Raw genomic sequence first — 17,315 nt, 5'->3', positions numbered from 1 at the left:
CGCTATCCCCGTCCCCGTCCCCGTCCCCATCCCATCTCCCCCCTCACCCCTGTCCTCAGCCCTGTCCCCATCCCCAGCTCCATCCCCTCCCCCTCCCATCCCCATTCCCGACCCTTTTCCCATCCCCATCCTCATCTTTGTCCCCTCCCCAGTCTCACCCTCACCCCATCCTCCTCCTCCTCCCCATCCCCGATCCTCATCTTCATCCTCCACACTTCCCCGTCCCCGTTCCTGTCCCCATCCCAAACCCATCCCCGTTCCTGTCCCTCTTCCCGTCCCCATCTCCACCCTCCGTCACAGCAGCGCCACGGCACCGCCGGCCCCCGTCCTGCCCCACTGGGGAAACCGAGGCACGCACCGCACCCCGCCCCGGTAAACCACCGGCAGCTCCGAACCCGCTCGGCGAGGGAAGGCGACGGCTGCAAATCGACCGCGTGGGGTTCGGGGTGGTGGGCTCCGGCGCTGGTGGGGGGTCCGGCGGGTGTAGTTGCCCGGGGGGGCGGGGGGGGGGGGGTGTTCCCAGGCGGCCGGGGCCCGCCCGCCGCACAACACGGAGACTTTGGGGAAAAAATCTAATTGACGAGCGAGGGTTCGATGGCGAGCTGCGAGCGAGGGAGAAGCAGGCTCGGGGAAGTCTCCGGCACGAAGGGAACAACCTCGCACCGGCGGCGTGCCGGCGAGGCTCGGCTGACGGCGGCGGAGGCGCGAGGGCCGGGGGGGGGGGAAGCGTGGCCGGGGTGGGGGCGAGCAGGGAGGGGGGCCGGCGGCGGAGGGCGGCCGGAGTCGGGACAGGCCCTCGGGGGGGCTCGACCCTCGTGTTAGGCGCTGGCGAATCCACCCGGACGCAACCCCGCTGCCGCCAAACGACCCCCGGGGCGATAATCCCGACCCCCCCAGCCGGGGCGAACCCCTCCTGCCCCGGGGTCCGGCCCCCCGCAGACCCCCCGCGCCCCGGGCGGTTCCTAACGAGCCTAATTCCCTGTTGAGTCAACACCATGGTCCAGCAGCCCCGGCCCCCACGCGCCCCGGCCCCCGGCCCCTCGCCGGGCCGGCCCCGGCCCTTTCGTCCGCGGTGAAGAAATCACCCCCTCCCCCTCCGTGCCTCAGTTTCCCCACCAGCCCTGCCCAGAAAACCGATACTGGGGGGGGGGGGGAGTGAAAATGAGAGGTCCCGCAGCACCCACGTCCCCTCCCGCGCTGGCCGGGGGCTTTGTTAGGCTCGACGTCCCCTCGGGACGTCCCCTGGCACAGCCGGCACCGGAGAGTCCCCGTGGACGCTCCGGAGGTAATCCATCTTCTGGAAAAGCGCAGCGCTAACTCCGGCAGCCGGCCCTTCCCGTAAGCGCTCGTTAATTAATGCCAAATCGCCGCGCGATTACAGGACGTGGAAATCAAATGACTTCATTGTGATTAAGGTTTATTGCCGCCGGGGAGCGACAGGACGAAGAATCATTTGCCGTTTATTGGAAAGGACCGTGGGGAGCATTCGCCGGTGCCGTGCCGGTGTGCCGGAGGGATGGAGCCACCCACGCCGGCACCAAGGGACCCGCCAGGCCTCCGTCCCCTTCGTCCCGAGGCCGCTGTCCCTCACCAGGGAGGTGGGACATCGGGGACACTGGTGCCGTGGATGCTTTTTTGCCATGGCACGGTGATGCCGGCAATATGCCGGTGGGAGACGGTGGTCTCCATCCCCAGGGGATGTGGGGACATCGCCAGGACGAAGTGGCCGGGGGGGGTGGACCTCAGGCAGGTCCCCGTCACCTCCGCGGCACGGAGGATGGTGGTTTTTTGTGGCAATCACCAAAAATCACTCCGCCTCGGCGCTGCCCGGGTGGGACGCATGGGGCAGGGACCGGGGTGGGTTGTGCCCCGGCGCTGGGTGACATGGGGGGAGGGGGGATCCCCCCTTCCCCGGCGCAAGGACGGGAAACCGGCAGCCCCCTCCCCTCTCGTTAAACCCCTTTTCACCCCGCTTTGATCTCCCTCCCGCGCCCACGGCCGGGGTCAGCGCAGGCGACGACGATGGCGGCACCCACGCCCGGCACTGGAGGGGGGGGGGGGAAGGCGACCATTCTCCCAAACCGGTGGCCCCCCCACCATCTCGACTCAACGAAACCCGCCTGAAAAGCCGGGACCTGGTCAGGTTTGGGGAGGAAAAAGGATACCGGGCTTTACAGTAACGCGCACTATAGAGGCACTGTTTCGGCAGTGACCCCCGGGGTCAGAGGTGAAGGGTTTCCCAGGAGCGTCTTTGAAGAGAGCCATCTTTGATGAGAAAAGAGCCTCTATACAGATGTCTCATAATTACCATGAGAATGTGGAGCACATGGCGGCCGCGCCGGCCCCAAAGGGAGCTTTAATGGAATGTCATTAAAACGCCCCGTTCGGGAGGTTTCTCTTCCCCCCCGCTTCGCCCCACTTTAACCTCTTTCAGGCTCAAATCCAGCCCCCCCCCCCCCCCGCCGCCCGACGTGCCTCGTTGCGTCGGTGTCGGGCATCCCAGCAGCCGCCCGAGCCCCCTCGGGGTTGGGCACCCCGGGGACGCGTGGGGTTTGAAGGCGTGGGTTTGGGTCCAAGGAGGCAAATTCCTCCAGCCTGGGGGAGGTTTTGCACGGGATGGGGGGGGGACGTGCCCGGCTGGGACACGACCGGTATCTCCATCCCCTGCAGGAACCATCCGAGTGATTTATTTTGAATCAAATCTCTCTAACCCAGCCCGGGGTGACGCGGAGGGGCAGCCCGGCCTGCGGCAAGGCCGAAGGCTTCCCCTCTCCCTCCCCGCGGGCACCACCCATCAGCACCACAAATCCCGGGGAGCTGGGCTGTACCGGGGCCAGGCAGAAAACACTGACCCCAGCCCGGGTCCCCTCCCAAAAATCCAATTAAAGCCTCTCCGGCGATGCTCCGGGTTGGCAGAGGGTGGCTGGGCTCCTCCGTCCCCTGCCCTTGGCCGTCCCCCCTCCACGTGATAAACCGCCGCTAATAAAACCGGTGGCGGGGCTAATATATCTGTAATCCGCCTTTGATACACGGGGGACCCGGTGTCGAGGGCAGCGGTGGCCCCAGCGCGGCGTGCGAGGTTAATCTGCGTGAAATCGCCCCTTCAGCCCGGCTTTTATCCGCGCGTCAAGACGTCAGGGCGGGGAGGGTGAACGCGGCCGGGGGCACGGCGCGGCCGGGGCGGCACGCACCGAGACGTCCGTCCCCGTCCCCAGAGGATTTTACTCCCTTTTACCCTTAACTCTGGGCACCGGCGTGTCTCTCCACCAGCGTCTCTCCGGGCCGCGGCGAGCCAGCGACGTCCTTCCCGGCCGGGGAAAACCTCGGCTGTGGCGACACCAACACACGCGTCTGAAACGGGACCCAAAAACCCCAAACCTGCGTAGAGTCCCAATGGGAAAAATCTGGGCTGAGCAGTGAAACCTCGGGCTGGAGGCGGTCAGGGGCCGCTTCAATGGTTGTGGGTTTCATTTCGGGCAAGCAGAGGAGGCAAAAGGCGTTTTGAAGCAGAAAAGCCCATTTTTGATCGTTTTAAATACATCGCAGCTTGGCAGGGAGACGAGGGGCTCTGCGGCGTGGGGGAGAGATGGGGATGGGGGTGAAAAAGATGGAGGAGAAGAGAGAGGGATGGGTGGAGGGATCTGGGGAAGGAGGGTGGATGGATGACATGGCATCCCTGGAAAACCTGGACACTTCAGCCTTGAGGGTGCCCGTGCAGCCCCCCAGGACCCCGTTCAGCTTGGCTACGGGTGAGATTTCCCCCTGGAAACGTATTTTGAGTTCTCCCCAGAAAAAAAACCCATCAGACCCACTCGCTTTGGCCCTCCTGGTCCCGGCACCACAGGCTCAGTCCCTCCAGGGCCGTGGTACCCGGCCGTGGCTGTGCCGATGCAGCCCGGAGAGGTGACGTGCGGCGGGGCAAGACCCCGGGCTGCGGGGAGACGCGGCGTCCTGCATCTTCTGTACGCGGGGCCGGCTGGGAAACCATTTCTAAGGGGAAAAAAGAGAGCGATATTAAAAAACAAGGGGTGTCTTGGCTGAAGAAACATCCCCATTAGACACCCCGCAGCAGCGTGGCTCCCGGCCCCCTTCCATTGTCAGAGAAAGGTCAGCCCCTGACTAGTTAGTTATCATTAGCTAAGGCCAATTTAATCACGGCGATTGTGTATAAATCACTGCGGACAGACAGGGCACTTTCCTCCCTCCCCGCCTCCCCGGCTCAAAGGTTGACAAATCTCCCGGCCGTCTCCCCCCCACCCAGCTCCGTCGGCTGCCCGGGGCTTTCGGCCGCTTTGCCAAATATTAAAGGACGTCGTAAATCACCGGGGCGCTGCCCATCCATCAGCCTGTCAGCCTGAAGATCAGGGTCACGGGTACGAAAGATCAAGGGCCGAACGGGAATGGCAGCGGGGCAGGAGCGGGATGGACGGGCAGCGTCAGAGGCCAGGAGGTGTCGGGGACGGGGGGACGCGGGGATGAGCCGGGAGGGACGGAGCGGCCCAAAACCAGCCCCGTTGCACCCGGGTCCTGCTCGCGGTGGCTTTTCCCACCTCCCTCGTGTACCAGCAACCTGATGTGGCACCTGGGAATCAAAGTTGGGGTTACAAACCGGAGTCTGGGTGGGAAAAGAGAGCTCCTGCCCATCCCGGGGCTGCCTGGACCACGCCAGCAGGATGCTCGGGGCCCAAAGGATGCTCGGGGCTCAAGGGTCTGGTTTCACCCACGACACCCCTAAACGATGCCTCTTGCCCCGCTGCGGGGGTTGGTTTCGGTACCCTGCCGAGTCAGCGACCGCAGCCGGCTGCCCCTGCCGCGTTTCACACCACCGGCAGACCCGAGGGAAACCGAGGCATGGAGAAAACCTCCCCCCCCCCCCGCAGCAGTCACGCCAAGCGGGACGGAGCCAGCGTCCCCCGTCCACAGGGACCAGGACCCGGCCCAGAAGGACAGAGCCAGACAAGGCGTCCAACTTTTTCTCGCCTCCCTCCCTTCCTTTTCTTCCCCTTTTTTCCCCCCTTTTCTTGCCTTTTTTTTTTTTTATTTCAATCTAATTGAAGGGGGGGTGGAAGATAAGAGCTGCCAGGGCTAATTACACCTCATTATTCCAAAGGATCTCTCACGCCTCACTTCTCCTCAAACGCTGGCAAAAGCGAGGGGGAGGGGGACGGCTATTAAGGGAAAAGCCTTGGTGGAAAACAAAGTTGGTTAATTCACACGGCGCGGCCCCGCGGCGGCTGCGTGGGGGCTCCCCTCCGCCTCCCCGGGCACCGCGACCGGCTTGTCCCAACCGTGGGGCCGCTGCCGGTGGGGCTGAGCGGGGCTGGGGGGCCCCGGGGCGGATGGAGACCACCCTGGGGTGACGGGGTGGGTTTGGGGTGCTCTGAAGGCATCAAGGCCATGACCTTGGGTGTCCCCATGACCTTGGGTGTCATCACGTCCTCGGGTGTCCCCGCGTGGAGGTGGTCTGCTTTGGCAGTTGGGCTTTGCACCAGGATATCACCACCTCGCTCCGTGCCTCAGTTTCCCCTGCTGTACAAGCGGCTCCGTGCACGGGCAAAATTCCTCGTAACCTCCTAAAGATCCTGCAGAAAATCGTGCGCAGCCCCAGGAGCCGGGATCCTGGCTGGGGCTGCAGCCTTCCCCATGATTCGGAGGGAGGGTTTTAACCTCCACATTTTTTCAGGGACCTGTTAGAGCAGGATGGATACAGGGGCTGATTTCTTTTAAGCATTCCCCTCTCCAGCCAGAAATTTCCCTGCCTGTTTTCCAGCTCTTAACTTGCCTCCCAGGAGAAAGAAAATCCCACCTGCTCCAAGCCCCAGCACCCCAAAAAAAGAGAAGGGGAAGCTTCAACCCCCGGCTGACACAGGGATGGGAGCATCCCCCCTGCTGCCGACGCCGGGGCGAGAGCGCGGCTGATGCCGACCTTTCCCACTTGCATTAGGAAAAGTTACGGCAGCGACCGTTTTCCACGGACACCCGTCACGGGTCTGGCCCAGCATCGCTGCAGCCTCTTCCGCAAACCCAGTTTGCTTTCTCTGCACCATAAAATACTAATTTTACTACCTCTAAGATGCGTTTCCTCTGTAAAACCACACGCTGCAAATTCGCGCAGCTCTCCAGAACGGTTACTTATTTATATTAAAAAGGAGGGATTTGATTATAAAGCAAGAAATTTCCCATTTTGCTTTGCCAGCGAAGGCTCCAGCCCTGCCTGCGCGAAGCAAACCGCAAATCTTTCCATGAGGATGAGGATGGTCCTAAAAAGTTTTCGTACGTGGGATAATCAATAGCAGTAATATCTGAAGGATGAGGCTGAGGGTGGTTAGACTCAGTTGATGGGGAGAAATAGGGATTTTAAGAGGCATTTTGGGAATACCGTCCCTCGGCAGCTCCCGGACTCGTCCCCAGCGCAGGCATTTCGGCAGGGAGAGGTTGAGACCTTCCTCTGCCCGGACGCACGGCTGGCTCCGGGAGACGGAGAGATAAGTCCATCCCTGCGTGCCCGTCGGGTACCCCATCCCCGGAGCGGCATTAAAACAGCGATCGATAACTTCCCTGTTTTCCATCGCTGAATCCTTACCCCATTTCTCCCATCGGTTGGGTTTTCTCTCCCCTCCCCGTGCTATTTTGGTGGTCCCAGCTCAGCCTTTCTAGCCGGGTATCTTGTCCTGTGGGAGACATAAGGATAATTCAGATAATTCAGGTAATTTAGATAATTGCGGCTGCAAAACCGTCTTCTCATTCCCCTGTTCTGTGCCCCAAAAGTCCTGACACCTTTTATTTAAATCCAGAAGGGCAAAATCCATTTCTCTCTTCTGTTTAAAAATCAAAAAGTAACCTTTAGCAAAAGCCAGAGAAGTTGATTATAGGAAATCTATAAAATTTCTATAAAATAAGGACAGGAATACATCACTTCTTTGGGCTTGGAGGGACGGGCTCTGAATTTACAAAGAGGAGCAGCGGCTTCGAGCGGGTTGTTAGAGGATGCCACCAGCTTTAAGTCATGGCTCTTCCCAGATATTTCGAAATAAATATCTATTTTTTTTTTTTTCATCTGTTGTTATCTGGAGCGTGCACATCCCCCTGAACAGCCACCGAGCTGCAGGACTGCTGCTTCACCCTTATTTTTCTAAGCGCAAAAGCAGGGAGAAAGGGAAAAAGGAATTAAACCCGATAATCCTCCCCAGCAATGGGAACGAGTCCTTTTTTTTTTTTTTTCCCCGGAAAAGCCCCCAAATGAGCAGCTCCCTTCTCCGCTCTCCCTGTGGGAGCCCACCGATGCCGACGCATTTTTTCCCAGCAAAATGATGTGTTGGTAAGAAATTATTTCAAACCCACCTTTCCCCCTTGAGCCGGCGCAGAGCGAGGAGCCCTTGTCAGACCCAGCAAGCACTGAGCAGGAAAACGACTGAACAAGTAAGCAAATTAAAAAGGAAAGATTACCGTCAATATTGCGTCCGTCTCAAGTTCATTAATTTGTGGCTTAAAAGGCTCAGAGGAGTGTTAAACAAATCTCATCTATGCCGTGTTGCCGACACCTTTGTGCTTCTAATACCGCAGCGGAGAGCTGCTTTTATCCCAAGGAATTTATTTTTCCTCCGTGTTGCTCCAGCACAAGCCAAAAGCAAATGTTGATTAAGCAAATGCAGGGATGCCTTTTAAAAAAAAAAAAAAAAAAAAAAAAAATTAAATCACCCCTCGTCGCTTTTAGCTTCCAAACTTATTTCTAAAAAAACCAGAGGGTTGGCTTGGACTTCTTTGGTTAGTTTTTTCCCCAAAATGCAGGGCATGGGATGGGGTAGCGCTAATAAAGCTGGGGTTTTCGGCTTTATTGCTCACCGTGTCTAGCGGCAGCCGAAGTTTTGCAGGCTGCGCGTTCCCCGCTCGCTCCCAGCTCCCTCCGCAGCTCCCCGCCTTTAACTTTTCCCTTTGCAATAGTCAACAGCATTTTCTGCAAATATTGAGGCAACTTTACCTATTCCTCGAAGGAAAAAAGCAGCGAGTTCTCCAGCCCGGCGTGCCTGCGCGGCTATCTCGGAAAAGAGCAGAAAAGATACTTGCAGATTAATAGTATTAAGTAGGATTTAAAAAAAAATAAAAGCAATTGAGGTTGGATAATGCCCTCCAGAACAAACCAGCTCTATTCTCCAGCGCCTGGCAGGTCCTTGTGTGTCCAGGGGTATTTAGCATGTCTTTAACGAAGCTGAAAGCTTTGTATTGAAATTGCACTTTAGGACTATCCACGCTGTGTGCACTCATTGCCACCTGAGGAACAAGCAGAGGTGTAAAACCCACCGCAATTGGCTTCGTAGGCGACGTAAACGGCCACACAGGGTGCAAATCAGTGCAGCACAAGGATAAAACCCTTGAAAGAGCCTTCAGCCAGCGCAAGAACGGGCACGGGTTTCGGGCGAGCTCCTCTGCGGCGCTCGGGTCTCTTCTCCGGCGTAAATTCACCCGCCACGACCTGCTCCCGGGTCTCCTCCACCGGCAGGAAGGGGGGACCAGGCGGGATAGAAAGGGGATGGAGGCGGATTTAGCGGACCCAATCTGCTCACCAAGCAGACGAGGTGATTTTCCTAATAGGAACGTGCTTACTAAATTTTCAAGTATCTTTAAAAACGCATCTATTTTCCCTCTGGTAAACAGCTGAGGCTTTTATAGTTTGTTCAAAAAGCTTTTATAATTTGTTATAAAAACTGAGGCTTTTATAATTGCTTCTTAAACTTCCCCGGACCCTATGCAAGCAATGGACCGGTATTGCTGCAAATAAATTTAGTTAAAAACCCAGAAAGCTTCTGGATCTAATCAACGTAAAGGACATTGCAAGTCAGTGTTTTTTGCTACGCTATCCCTGGAAGAAGGATCTTCTATGCCCACAGCGTTCGCACGCCCAGGAGCGATGCTGTAGCCATTGACCATTCAATCCCACCGCCCCGTTTGCTAAATGTAGGATTTAATTCAGGTCCCCGAGAAGGCGACACAAAAAGGGCTTTTTTGAAAAAAATAAAAATAAAAATTTGAAGCTGAGGGAGGGTCTTTGTGGGGTGTAAAATAGCTCCTGGGAACGGAAAGCGAGGGGTGCTATCGGAGAGAAATTGTTGTCCCTGGAGAGAGCAAGGACCTGCCAAGGGGGAGAGGGAAGCGAGGGAGCAGGATTCCCCGGGGAAGACGGGTCCGCTCCCGGAAAAAACAGCCAAGAGACCAAAAGCAGAGGAATTAAAAACACACACGGCAGCGCCAGGGGATGTTGAATATATTTTGCGATACGTTTTGGGGGGGAATGAAGATATATTCATGCCCGTCCCAAAATAAAGCTCCTTTGTGTCTCTTCACGGTGGTTTGGGACTCAGTTATTTGTATCAGTTTAGAAGGGGGCTTCCCAAATATTTGCAGTGGCAAAAACTCCAGCCAGCAAAGTCAGCCCAAATCCAAACTTTTCAGGGGTTTGGGGAACTTCTCTGCCCCCAGGCAGTCCTAAGCAAGACTCGCTTCCCTTGCTCTGCAAAAACAACCGCTGGTTTCGATGCCAGCTCAGTATTTCCTCCCAAAATCCCATTTTTCAAGCCTTCATTCCATTTTCCTGACAGCATTTGTTTTGTGGTCATCGGACAATATATTTACCGCGCTCTGTTATCGTCCATTTTCTGGAAGACCCTATTGCATTAAAAATCGGACACAAAGACAAAACCAAGGAGATGATTAATTCGAATCCAACGCAACCTATTTGGGGGTGTTTCTTTGATGAGATACCTTGGCTCAGAGCAGCCGTTGCACAGCAAAGCTGGTTGAAACGCACAGCTAAGGACACCATATAGCTCTCTAAAATTTAATTTATTTAATTAATTTATTCCCCCCTCCACAGAAATGAAAAGCCAACAGGGTCTAACCTCAAGGTTGGCGATAGCGATGGATGCAGGAGAGGGCAAAGGGAAAAATAAGCGGCGATGCAACGGGAGAACGCTTTCCAAGTTGGTTTCCCAACCCGCCACGGCGAATGCCGGGCACAGCGGTGAAGCACCGAGCTCACGGGCGCAGGGTGGTCCTCAGGCTTTGCTTTTTTACCCTGTTATTCTCATTTTAAGAAGGCAGGGGGATAACGCTAGCCGAAAAGCTCAGTTGAACGGTGTCAATCTGGGGCGGCTCCTTGAACGCCGGCGGATTCGCTCCGGCTTCGGTGCAGCCGCGCGTCTGGGGAGCCCTGGGGATGTGTCGAGGCCGCGATCCCGGCAGAGGATGAACGCCCCGGGACTCGAGAGGGTCCCGTTTCCCTGCACCGCTGCGGGATCACCTTTGGGATTTGCCTAGAGTGTCTCGGAGGTAAAAAAAATAAAGCATCCTCAAGACAGCTCCCAGGCCTTTCCCATCGTAACAGCTTCGGCGTGCTTTTCTTTAAGATTTTTAATTCCGCCTCCAAACTAGCAAAGACCCAGGTGAAAAGATGCGTAGGAAGGGCAGGCCGGAGCCAGGCACAGAGGAGGTTTCCCTACGCGCATCCCACGCTGCCCGGCATCCTCTGCCCAGGGAGCTGCATCCCAGGCCCGTGCCTTGGCCCCCGCGTTCTACATCCCCGGGAGCACGGCAGCGGCGACGGGGGTGACCCGGGATCCTGCTGCTGCCCGACCCAGCTCCGGCTGGCAGCGTCCCAGCGCATCTCCCTTCCCCAGCCTGTTGCTTTTGTATCCGCAGCTCTCTTTTTTTGAGAGTCCTCTTTCCGAGGGCTCCCGTTCCCATCGGCACCTGTTTCTATCCCAGCACTCGCAGCCTCTGGGACTCATTTTAATTCCTTTCACAAAGAGCCACATGGCTTTTTTTTTTCCCCCCTTCTCTCTCTTTCACTTGTTTTCCTTTGTGGGGGGATCAACACAGCCTCCTCCAGCCTCTCAAGAGCTGACTTAAACATCCCTTAAACCACTAATTTTTTTTTTTTTTTCCCCCCTCTGGTGAGGAAAAGCCACACAAAACATGAGGCACGGGAAAGACGACCAACGGATGCAAACCGAGGGGTTGTCGTGCTCTCCCCACCTCTTCCCCGCTTGCACATTTCCCTGCCAGTGATCATATTATTATTATTATTATGAATTTCTGGGCTGAGGTGGATTTTTGCTGCCTGCCAGCTGACATTCCAGCCTTGGCCAAAGCGAGCGGCGGTGGGCTGGCAGGCCAGCGAGCGGGCGCTGATTGACAAGTCTATTAAATTAAAAATAACCGACCAGCCCAAGGTCCATCAGGGTGGATCCTGACAGACGAGCCACGTCTATTCAATCTTTTCCAAATTAACCCCTCGCTGTCCTGCCTTAGGGAAGTACAATGAAACGCGTCCTCACGCGGGGACGCTGCTCCCCCCCCTACACCTGGAAAAGCAGCAAGGGTGCTTTCACCAAAACAATAAATTGCCACAATTTCCCTCCTCTTGATTTTTAAATGGAAAAATAACACAAAAATTGAGGGTGAGGATTTCCACCGAGGGAACGGATGAAAAGTTTGCAAGGCAGCTGGAACTCACGGCTACAGCTGCTTCCCGCTGCCGGCCAGGACAGCGATTTGCCACCGGCACTGAATTTGCTGCTGGAGGTGGGATAGCTCCTGGCAGGATCCTGTTGGGATTTCTCCCGTGAAAGCAAAGCAGCCGTGCTCTGCCTCTCGCACCGGAGCCGCACGGGTTCGCCTGCCAGCTAACGCAACAGCATTTGAAGCTTTTCATTCCCACATGGCTGGACACTCATTTCCCTCCCCAGGCTAAATATCAGCTGGAGATGAACGACTTTTTCACTGGAAATATTCAGAGACAGAAAAAGAAACGTTCCCCCCTCCAAACACTGTTTAAGAATAAATAATTCCCAACTGCAAAAACCAAGGAGAGTAAACCCAAGACTATTGCGCTGACAAACTCTTAGTTAATCAGAGAAATTAATTAACCAACCCTCCCTCGTTTTGCCTCACTTAAAATAGCCCTGCAAGCCCCCAGCGGTGTCTTACCCCGGGGAGCTCCTGCTCATCCGAGTCCTGATGTTGCCTGCAAAAGCACTGGCTGATTTGCATAGCCGTGCTGGAGAGCTGGACTGGGCCGAGGGGACAGGGACAGCCTTTCCAGGCCCTGAATAGCAGTGTGGAAAAAAAAGAAAAAAAAAAACCAACCACCAAAACCCAACCCTGTAATCTCCAGGGATTCACACCTTTCGGTGCCACGGGCCGGATTCAGAGCCCTGTTTGCTGCTGGCGAGCTCCGACGTCGTGAAGGAAGCCGCCCGCGACGCCCTGCCTGATTTTGAGGCAAATTGCAAACCCCTGCAAGGGTGAGGCAGGTTCAACCCCGAGAGAGATTTTCCCTTTAGACACGTCTGCACCAGGGATGGGGTTTTTAATCCGCTAACGTGGAACAGAAACCTCGAGGACTTTGGTTTGGACAACCCCTCTTCCGAAACGGCCGGGTGATGGACGCTGCAAGGCGGGTGACGGCGAGCAGCACCGGCGCTGCAGCCGTGAGGTTAAGCCCATGTGCCGAGGGTTTGGCAGGAGCCAGGCCCGTGCCGCCGGCACCTGCAAAGCCCACGCGTGCCCTCCCGCCCCTCTGCTGCCGCACGCAGCGGGCAGCACAACGTGGCACCTCTGCGTACGCGCCTGCCTCTGCACAAGCCCACACAAACACGCTATGCTCACGCTTACACATGCCATGCCCACGCTTACACACGCCAGCGAGCCGGGCGTTTTGCACGTCGCTCACGCTGGGTGTTTCTGAAACACCGATGCTTTCGTAGAGATATTTACGCGTAACATCACGCAGGCAGCAGCACAGCGAGGAAAGGTCACGCCACACACGGACCACACGCACCGCACACGTGTGTGGGACCATGTTTTCCCCCCTGTGGGCTTTGCTCCGGTCCCCACGTTACCTGGGAGGGGAGAGGAGGCGGTGAAGGCTGCGGGAGCATCTCCTGGCGAGGCAGCCGTGCCGGATCGCTCCTGCCGGTGAGCCCAGCTGAGGGTTTCGGTTGCCTTGGCAGGTACCTGGTTTGCAAAGTGAAGTTTAACTGGTCAGTGGGGGCACCGGGAAGCCCCCGATTTCTTCCTCCCTTCCCAGCCAAGCCCCCCCCCACCTCCTCGGGGAGGAAGCCCCCTCGAATCCTGTGTCACAGCCACACAATTACACCAAATTTGAAGAGTCTCTGGCTGATTTACTGCCTTTTCCGATCCCCCACGTGTTGGGGGGGATATTTCTCTATTTCCCTTCCTAAACAAGGCCATAAAGTGAAGATTGGGGTTTTTTTCCCCGCTTTCGAACCCAACCATTTCCAGGTATTCTTGGGCTGAGCTGGCATCAGCGGGAGCTCAGCTGGGAGTTCATTTCCTTCTCCTGCTCAGGAGCAAGGAAAAAACATTCCCTGAAGGTCCCCCCTCTCCCACCCATCTTCTCTTCTCCCCAGACCTCTGCTAAAGGCAACCAGAAGTCATTTAAAATCCCCCGCCGGAGCATTTTGGAGGCCTGGAGGCAGGTAGGGTGAGGAAAGGGCATTATTCCCGTTTATGGGAGCAAACCCACAGAAGCGATTCCCCAGCTCTTTGCTAACCCACCCACGCCGAGCCAAAGCGTCTCCACCTGATGGCCGTGGAAGCGACGCTTCCCAGTCTGAGGGCAGAGGAAGCCCAAATTTGCCACCAGCTTGCAGCCAGCGAGGGAGCTCAGGGGGCCCTGGGGCAGCGCGGGCACCCCAGGGTTTGGGGAGGGTGGGACAGTCCCCAAGGGACGCCCGGGGTTGGTTTTTTACCTGTTAGTTGGGCTGTGGTGTGATGGAGCGAGCTCGGCCTCGGGGACCCCAGGGGTGAGGTGAAAGCAGGAGTGGGGAAACTGAGGCCCGGAGTGGAAACCGAGGGTCCTTTGGTGTCCTTTTGTGCTGGTCCCCGGGCCGCAGTGATGCTGAGCTGGGAGCTCTCCCCCCTGCAACCCCCGGGCTGCCTTTCCTCCCCTCCTTTCAGGCAGGTGGGCAGCGGAGCAGGCAGGGGAAGGGGAAGGGGCAGGGGCAGGCAGGGACGGCCCTGCCCGGGGGTCCGCTCCTGGCCCGGGCTGGCAGCCCCCCCCGCCACCTCCGCTGCCACTCGCAAAGTGCTGCTGCCACCTCGTGGTGCCGTGTCCCCGCTCGCCTGCTGTCCCCGCGTCCCCAAAGCCAACTCCAGGCGCCCGGCCGCATCCTGCACCCGGCGGGGCTGGGGGGGGTCTGATACCGGTAGCCGGGGGGTCCGTACGCACCCAGTGACATCCTCGCACCGAAGCCACGCGGAGCCCTGACCTTCCTCTCCTCTCCCACCACGCTACGCGGACACCAGGATGCTGCTTTTTAACTGATGGGGAAACTGAGGCACAGGGAGGCAAAGCAATGGCCGCATGAGCTTGCTGGAGGTCCCCAGCATCCCAGCGGTGGGCACCGCCACCATCAGTGGTGACCGAACAGGGCAGGGGAGACCTCCCGGTCCCTCCGCAAAGGGGCTGCGTGCGGCCCCATCTGCTCCCATCTTTTTTTAGCCCCGGCGCTGCCCTGCCCTGCAGCTGCCCAGCCCTGGAGCAGGTGCCTGGGGCTGGTGATTTATCTGCACATCAGCATCTCGGGAGCATCTCTGAGCAGCGCCCAGGCAAGGGCAGGGGAGCAGGACGGGTGGTTTTCCTCCGGAGGCAGCCGAGGGATGCCAGCCCCGCGTGGATGTGCCGCCCCGTGGCTGGAGAGGGCCGCGGGACTCGGGTCGCACCTTCAGGTGGGGCGGTTGAAGGATGTAGGTCCCCGATTCTTCCCCGATCTTCTTTCTCCAGATGTAGCACCAAGATTTCTGGTCCTCCCAGCATCTGCTCTTCTCCGGGACCTCCCGAGCTCCCCAAGCAGGGGAGAGAGAAAGCTCTGGGCTGGAGAAACCTGGAGGAAGAGTTTGACTTGACTCCAGACTTGCAGCTTCATCAGTTTTTCCCTCTCCCTCCTTGCAGGGCCAGGAGAAGAGCGGTTGCCTGCAGGCACAGGCCCTTCGCTCCCAGCCCTGCCGTGCCAGGGGAAGGCGCCCAGGCCGGGTGCTCCCGTGCTGGAGGAGGCAGGTGCTGCTGAAAGAGGAGCCTGCCTTGAATCTCCAGCAGCGCTTTGCATTCCCAACCTACTCGTTTTTCCCAGAGCCTGACGAAACCCCTGAGATCAGCAGCTCCGAGTGGTCCAGCCGGGACCCCGCGTCCATCTCGCACCATTCGCTCTGCCCACAGATTTGAAGTGCGCAGTTAGGAAGCCTTCGGCTCTCCCTCCCTTTTCCCTTCCCCTCCCCACTGGAATCCGGCTTTCGGGATCAAAAATACTACTGGCTATTTTTACAGCGTCAACTTAGCCCCCTCTCCTCCAGCTCGCGGTGACGGATCGGGCTGTCGTAAAGTTCAGCTGTTTTCTGCTCCCTCTGCACTGAGCCCAGGGCGTTAACAGCCGTGATTCCCTCCTCGCTCCTGCCCCAAGCCAAACCCACGCTGGGGACCAGGATTCGTGTCCGGAGGGTCTGGGGGCATTTGGTGGCCCGTCCTGTGGCTGGTCGGAGTGGCACTTGCCAGGGTAAGTGGCACACTGGGATCCTCAGCAGAGGTTTGGGGAGGGAGGGATGGGGGCTTTATGCCAAGCACGGCACGGAAAGAAGCGGGGATGCTTTGGGTTTGAGCAGGCACCATCCTCTGCTGTGTCTGTACCTGGAGAGACGCAAAATCCTTTCTTCCAGCTCTCCGGCAAATCCTGCCTTTCCCCAGGCCCCTCTTCCGACTCCGATCCCAGCCCCGCAGCTCGGCTCGGCTCTCCCCTGCAGCTCCCGGGGGATGCTGGCTGCTGTGCCGTGGCCCGGGGAGCACGGGGATGACACTCGCGACTTGGCTCATCCCCTGCCTCCAACCTCAAGAGCCTGGCTGATCCCGCTCGCCCGGGGATGCTCGGGAAGGGCTGGCAGAGCTCTCCCTGACAGGGCCTTAACCCAGCCGCGTTCAGGAGCGGCATGGACGTGCCGTGCGTGAGCTGTACGTCCTCACCTTGCAATGCTGGCGGGTAGCAGGAGGGTTTGCTCGTGTCCACAGCTCCGATGGAGGCAGACGAGCTCCTTGGAGACCTGATGCCTCTTTAGATACGTTTTCCTGAGTTTCCCCATCCACACAGGCTATTTTGGTTGCAAACCCACCTCGGTTCGGACCAGGGCTCCTGGCAGCAGTTGGGTTTGCAGACACCGCTGATGCCAGCTCAGAGCCAAGCTGGGACTGGTCTCCCTGAGCAAATTAAATCTCCAAAGCACTAGGGTTAAACCAAACCCTCGCCAAACTCACTGCGTTAGCGATTGGGCTAGATGGGGGCTGGAGCTGAGCTGTGACCACGCTGTCCCAGCCTTTGGAGGGATGACATTGCTCCAGATGACAATCCACGTGGGTGATGCTCACCGGCAGAGCTGCATATTACCCGTTTTGCGTCAAAAATTAGGCAGCTGCCACAACCAGGGTCTCTTCCCCCCTCCTGGGGCGTTGCAGTGCTTGGGAAAGCCTCGTCTTTTTGGGCAGGAGGATCTGGGAGAGGCCAGCTGCTCCGCAGCCCCCTCGGTGGCAGGATTCGGTGACCCAGCTGGCAGGATCCAGTGCTTTGTGCCTCCTAAACCTCCAGCTGATTTTGCTGGTGGGAAGGCAGGGGGGAGTTGGCTTTCAGAAGCAGTTTGATCACAGATGCTTTTGTCTTGGTACCGTGACTCTCTGCCAGCTCGGGAGAAATTCCCAGCCTCCTCAGCCCAACATATGCCTGCAGCCCCCAGCTCGGAGAGCTGCTGCGCACTGATGGTGTTAAAGCTATCGATGGCTCCATTTCACGGCACAGCCAGGATCCAGCACATCGCCAGGGAGGTGCGCCCATAACACTGAGTCTTGGGGCTGTGAGGAGGGCCCCACAACCCAGCCTCTGGGCTGCAGCAACCTGGATATCCCGGTTTGGTTTCTCTATTCCAAGTTTCCCCTCCCTTGTCCAAACGAAGCGGGTGGGTGGGATGCCGAGAGGCCTCCGCTCTCGCCGAGCCCAGATGGTACCGTCTGCTGTTCCAGAAGAATTCCCACCTGCCCGCCCCGCGTGTAACCGATTCCCTCGGTGGGTGTCTGAGCCTCCCCGCGCCGGGGGCTCGCTGCGGGGAAGCCTACGGCGGCAGATGGGGAGGATACCAGGCACCCGAGGCATGGCCAGGGCGGACCTTGGGAGGCTACACTAGGATATGGGTCTTATTTTTTTAAACAAGATTTTTTCCACTCCCTGGTTATCCCTTGTTACCAGGTAACAGAGACCCGGAGC

At 58.0% G+C, this 17,315-nt stretch overlaps 1 protein-coding gene across 6 annotated transcripts; it reads right to left on the bottom strand.

Annotated features, from left to right (window-relative positions):
• Positions 1-2,600: 2,600 nt before the first annotated feature.
• LOC142420803 (uncharacterized) lies at positions 2,601-17,040 on the bottom strand. Of its 6 annotated transcripts, none has more exons than XM_075525066.1 (10): positions 14,743-17,040; positions 14,249-14,352; positions 13,770-13,849; positions 12,897-13,011; positions 8,139-8,268; positions 7,843-8,032; positions 7,447-7,658; positions 6,584-6,671; positions 3,813-3,990; positions 2,601-3,351 (listed from the first exon to the last, which is right to left on the bottom strand). In XM_075525066.1, the coding sequence occupies exons 1-6, from the start codon at positions 14,834-14,836 to the stop codon at positions 7,920-7,922; spliced, it is 636 nt and encodes a 211-aa protein (XP_075381181.1). In that variant the 5' UTR covers positions 14,837-17,040; the 3' UTR covers positions 2,601-3,351; positions 3,813-3,990; positions 6,584-6,671; positions 7,447-7,658; positions 7,843-7,919. The 6 variants fall into 6 exon arrangements, with proteins under 6 accessions (XP_075381181.1, XP_075381179.1, XP_075381178.1 ...); XM_075525064.1 differs by having other exon boundaries at positions 2,601-3,990; positions 14,743-15,545; positions 16,031-17,040; XM_075525063.1 differs by having other exon boundaries at positions 2,601-3,990.
• Positions 17,041-17,315: the final 275 nt, after the last annotated feature.

Source organism: Mycteria americana, chromosome 25 (genome assembly GCF_035582795.1).
Source record: "Mycteria americana isolate JAX WOST 10 ecotype Jacksonville Zoo and Gardens chromosome 25, USCA_MyAme_1.0, whole genome shotgun sequence".
NCBI classification, from domain to species: Eukaryota; Metazoa; Chordata; class Aves; order Ciconiiformes; family Ciconiidae; genus Mycteria; species Mycteria americana.
The sequence above is the reverse complement of the archived record's forward strand: the minus strand, read 5'-3'. Positions and strand labels throughout refer to the sequence as shown.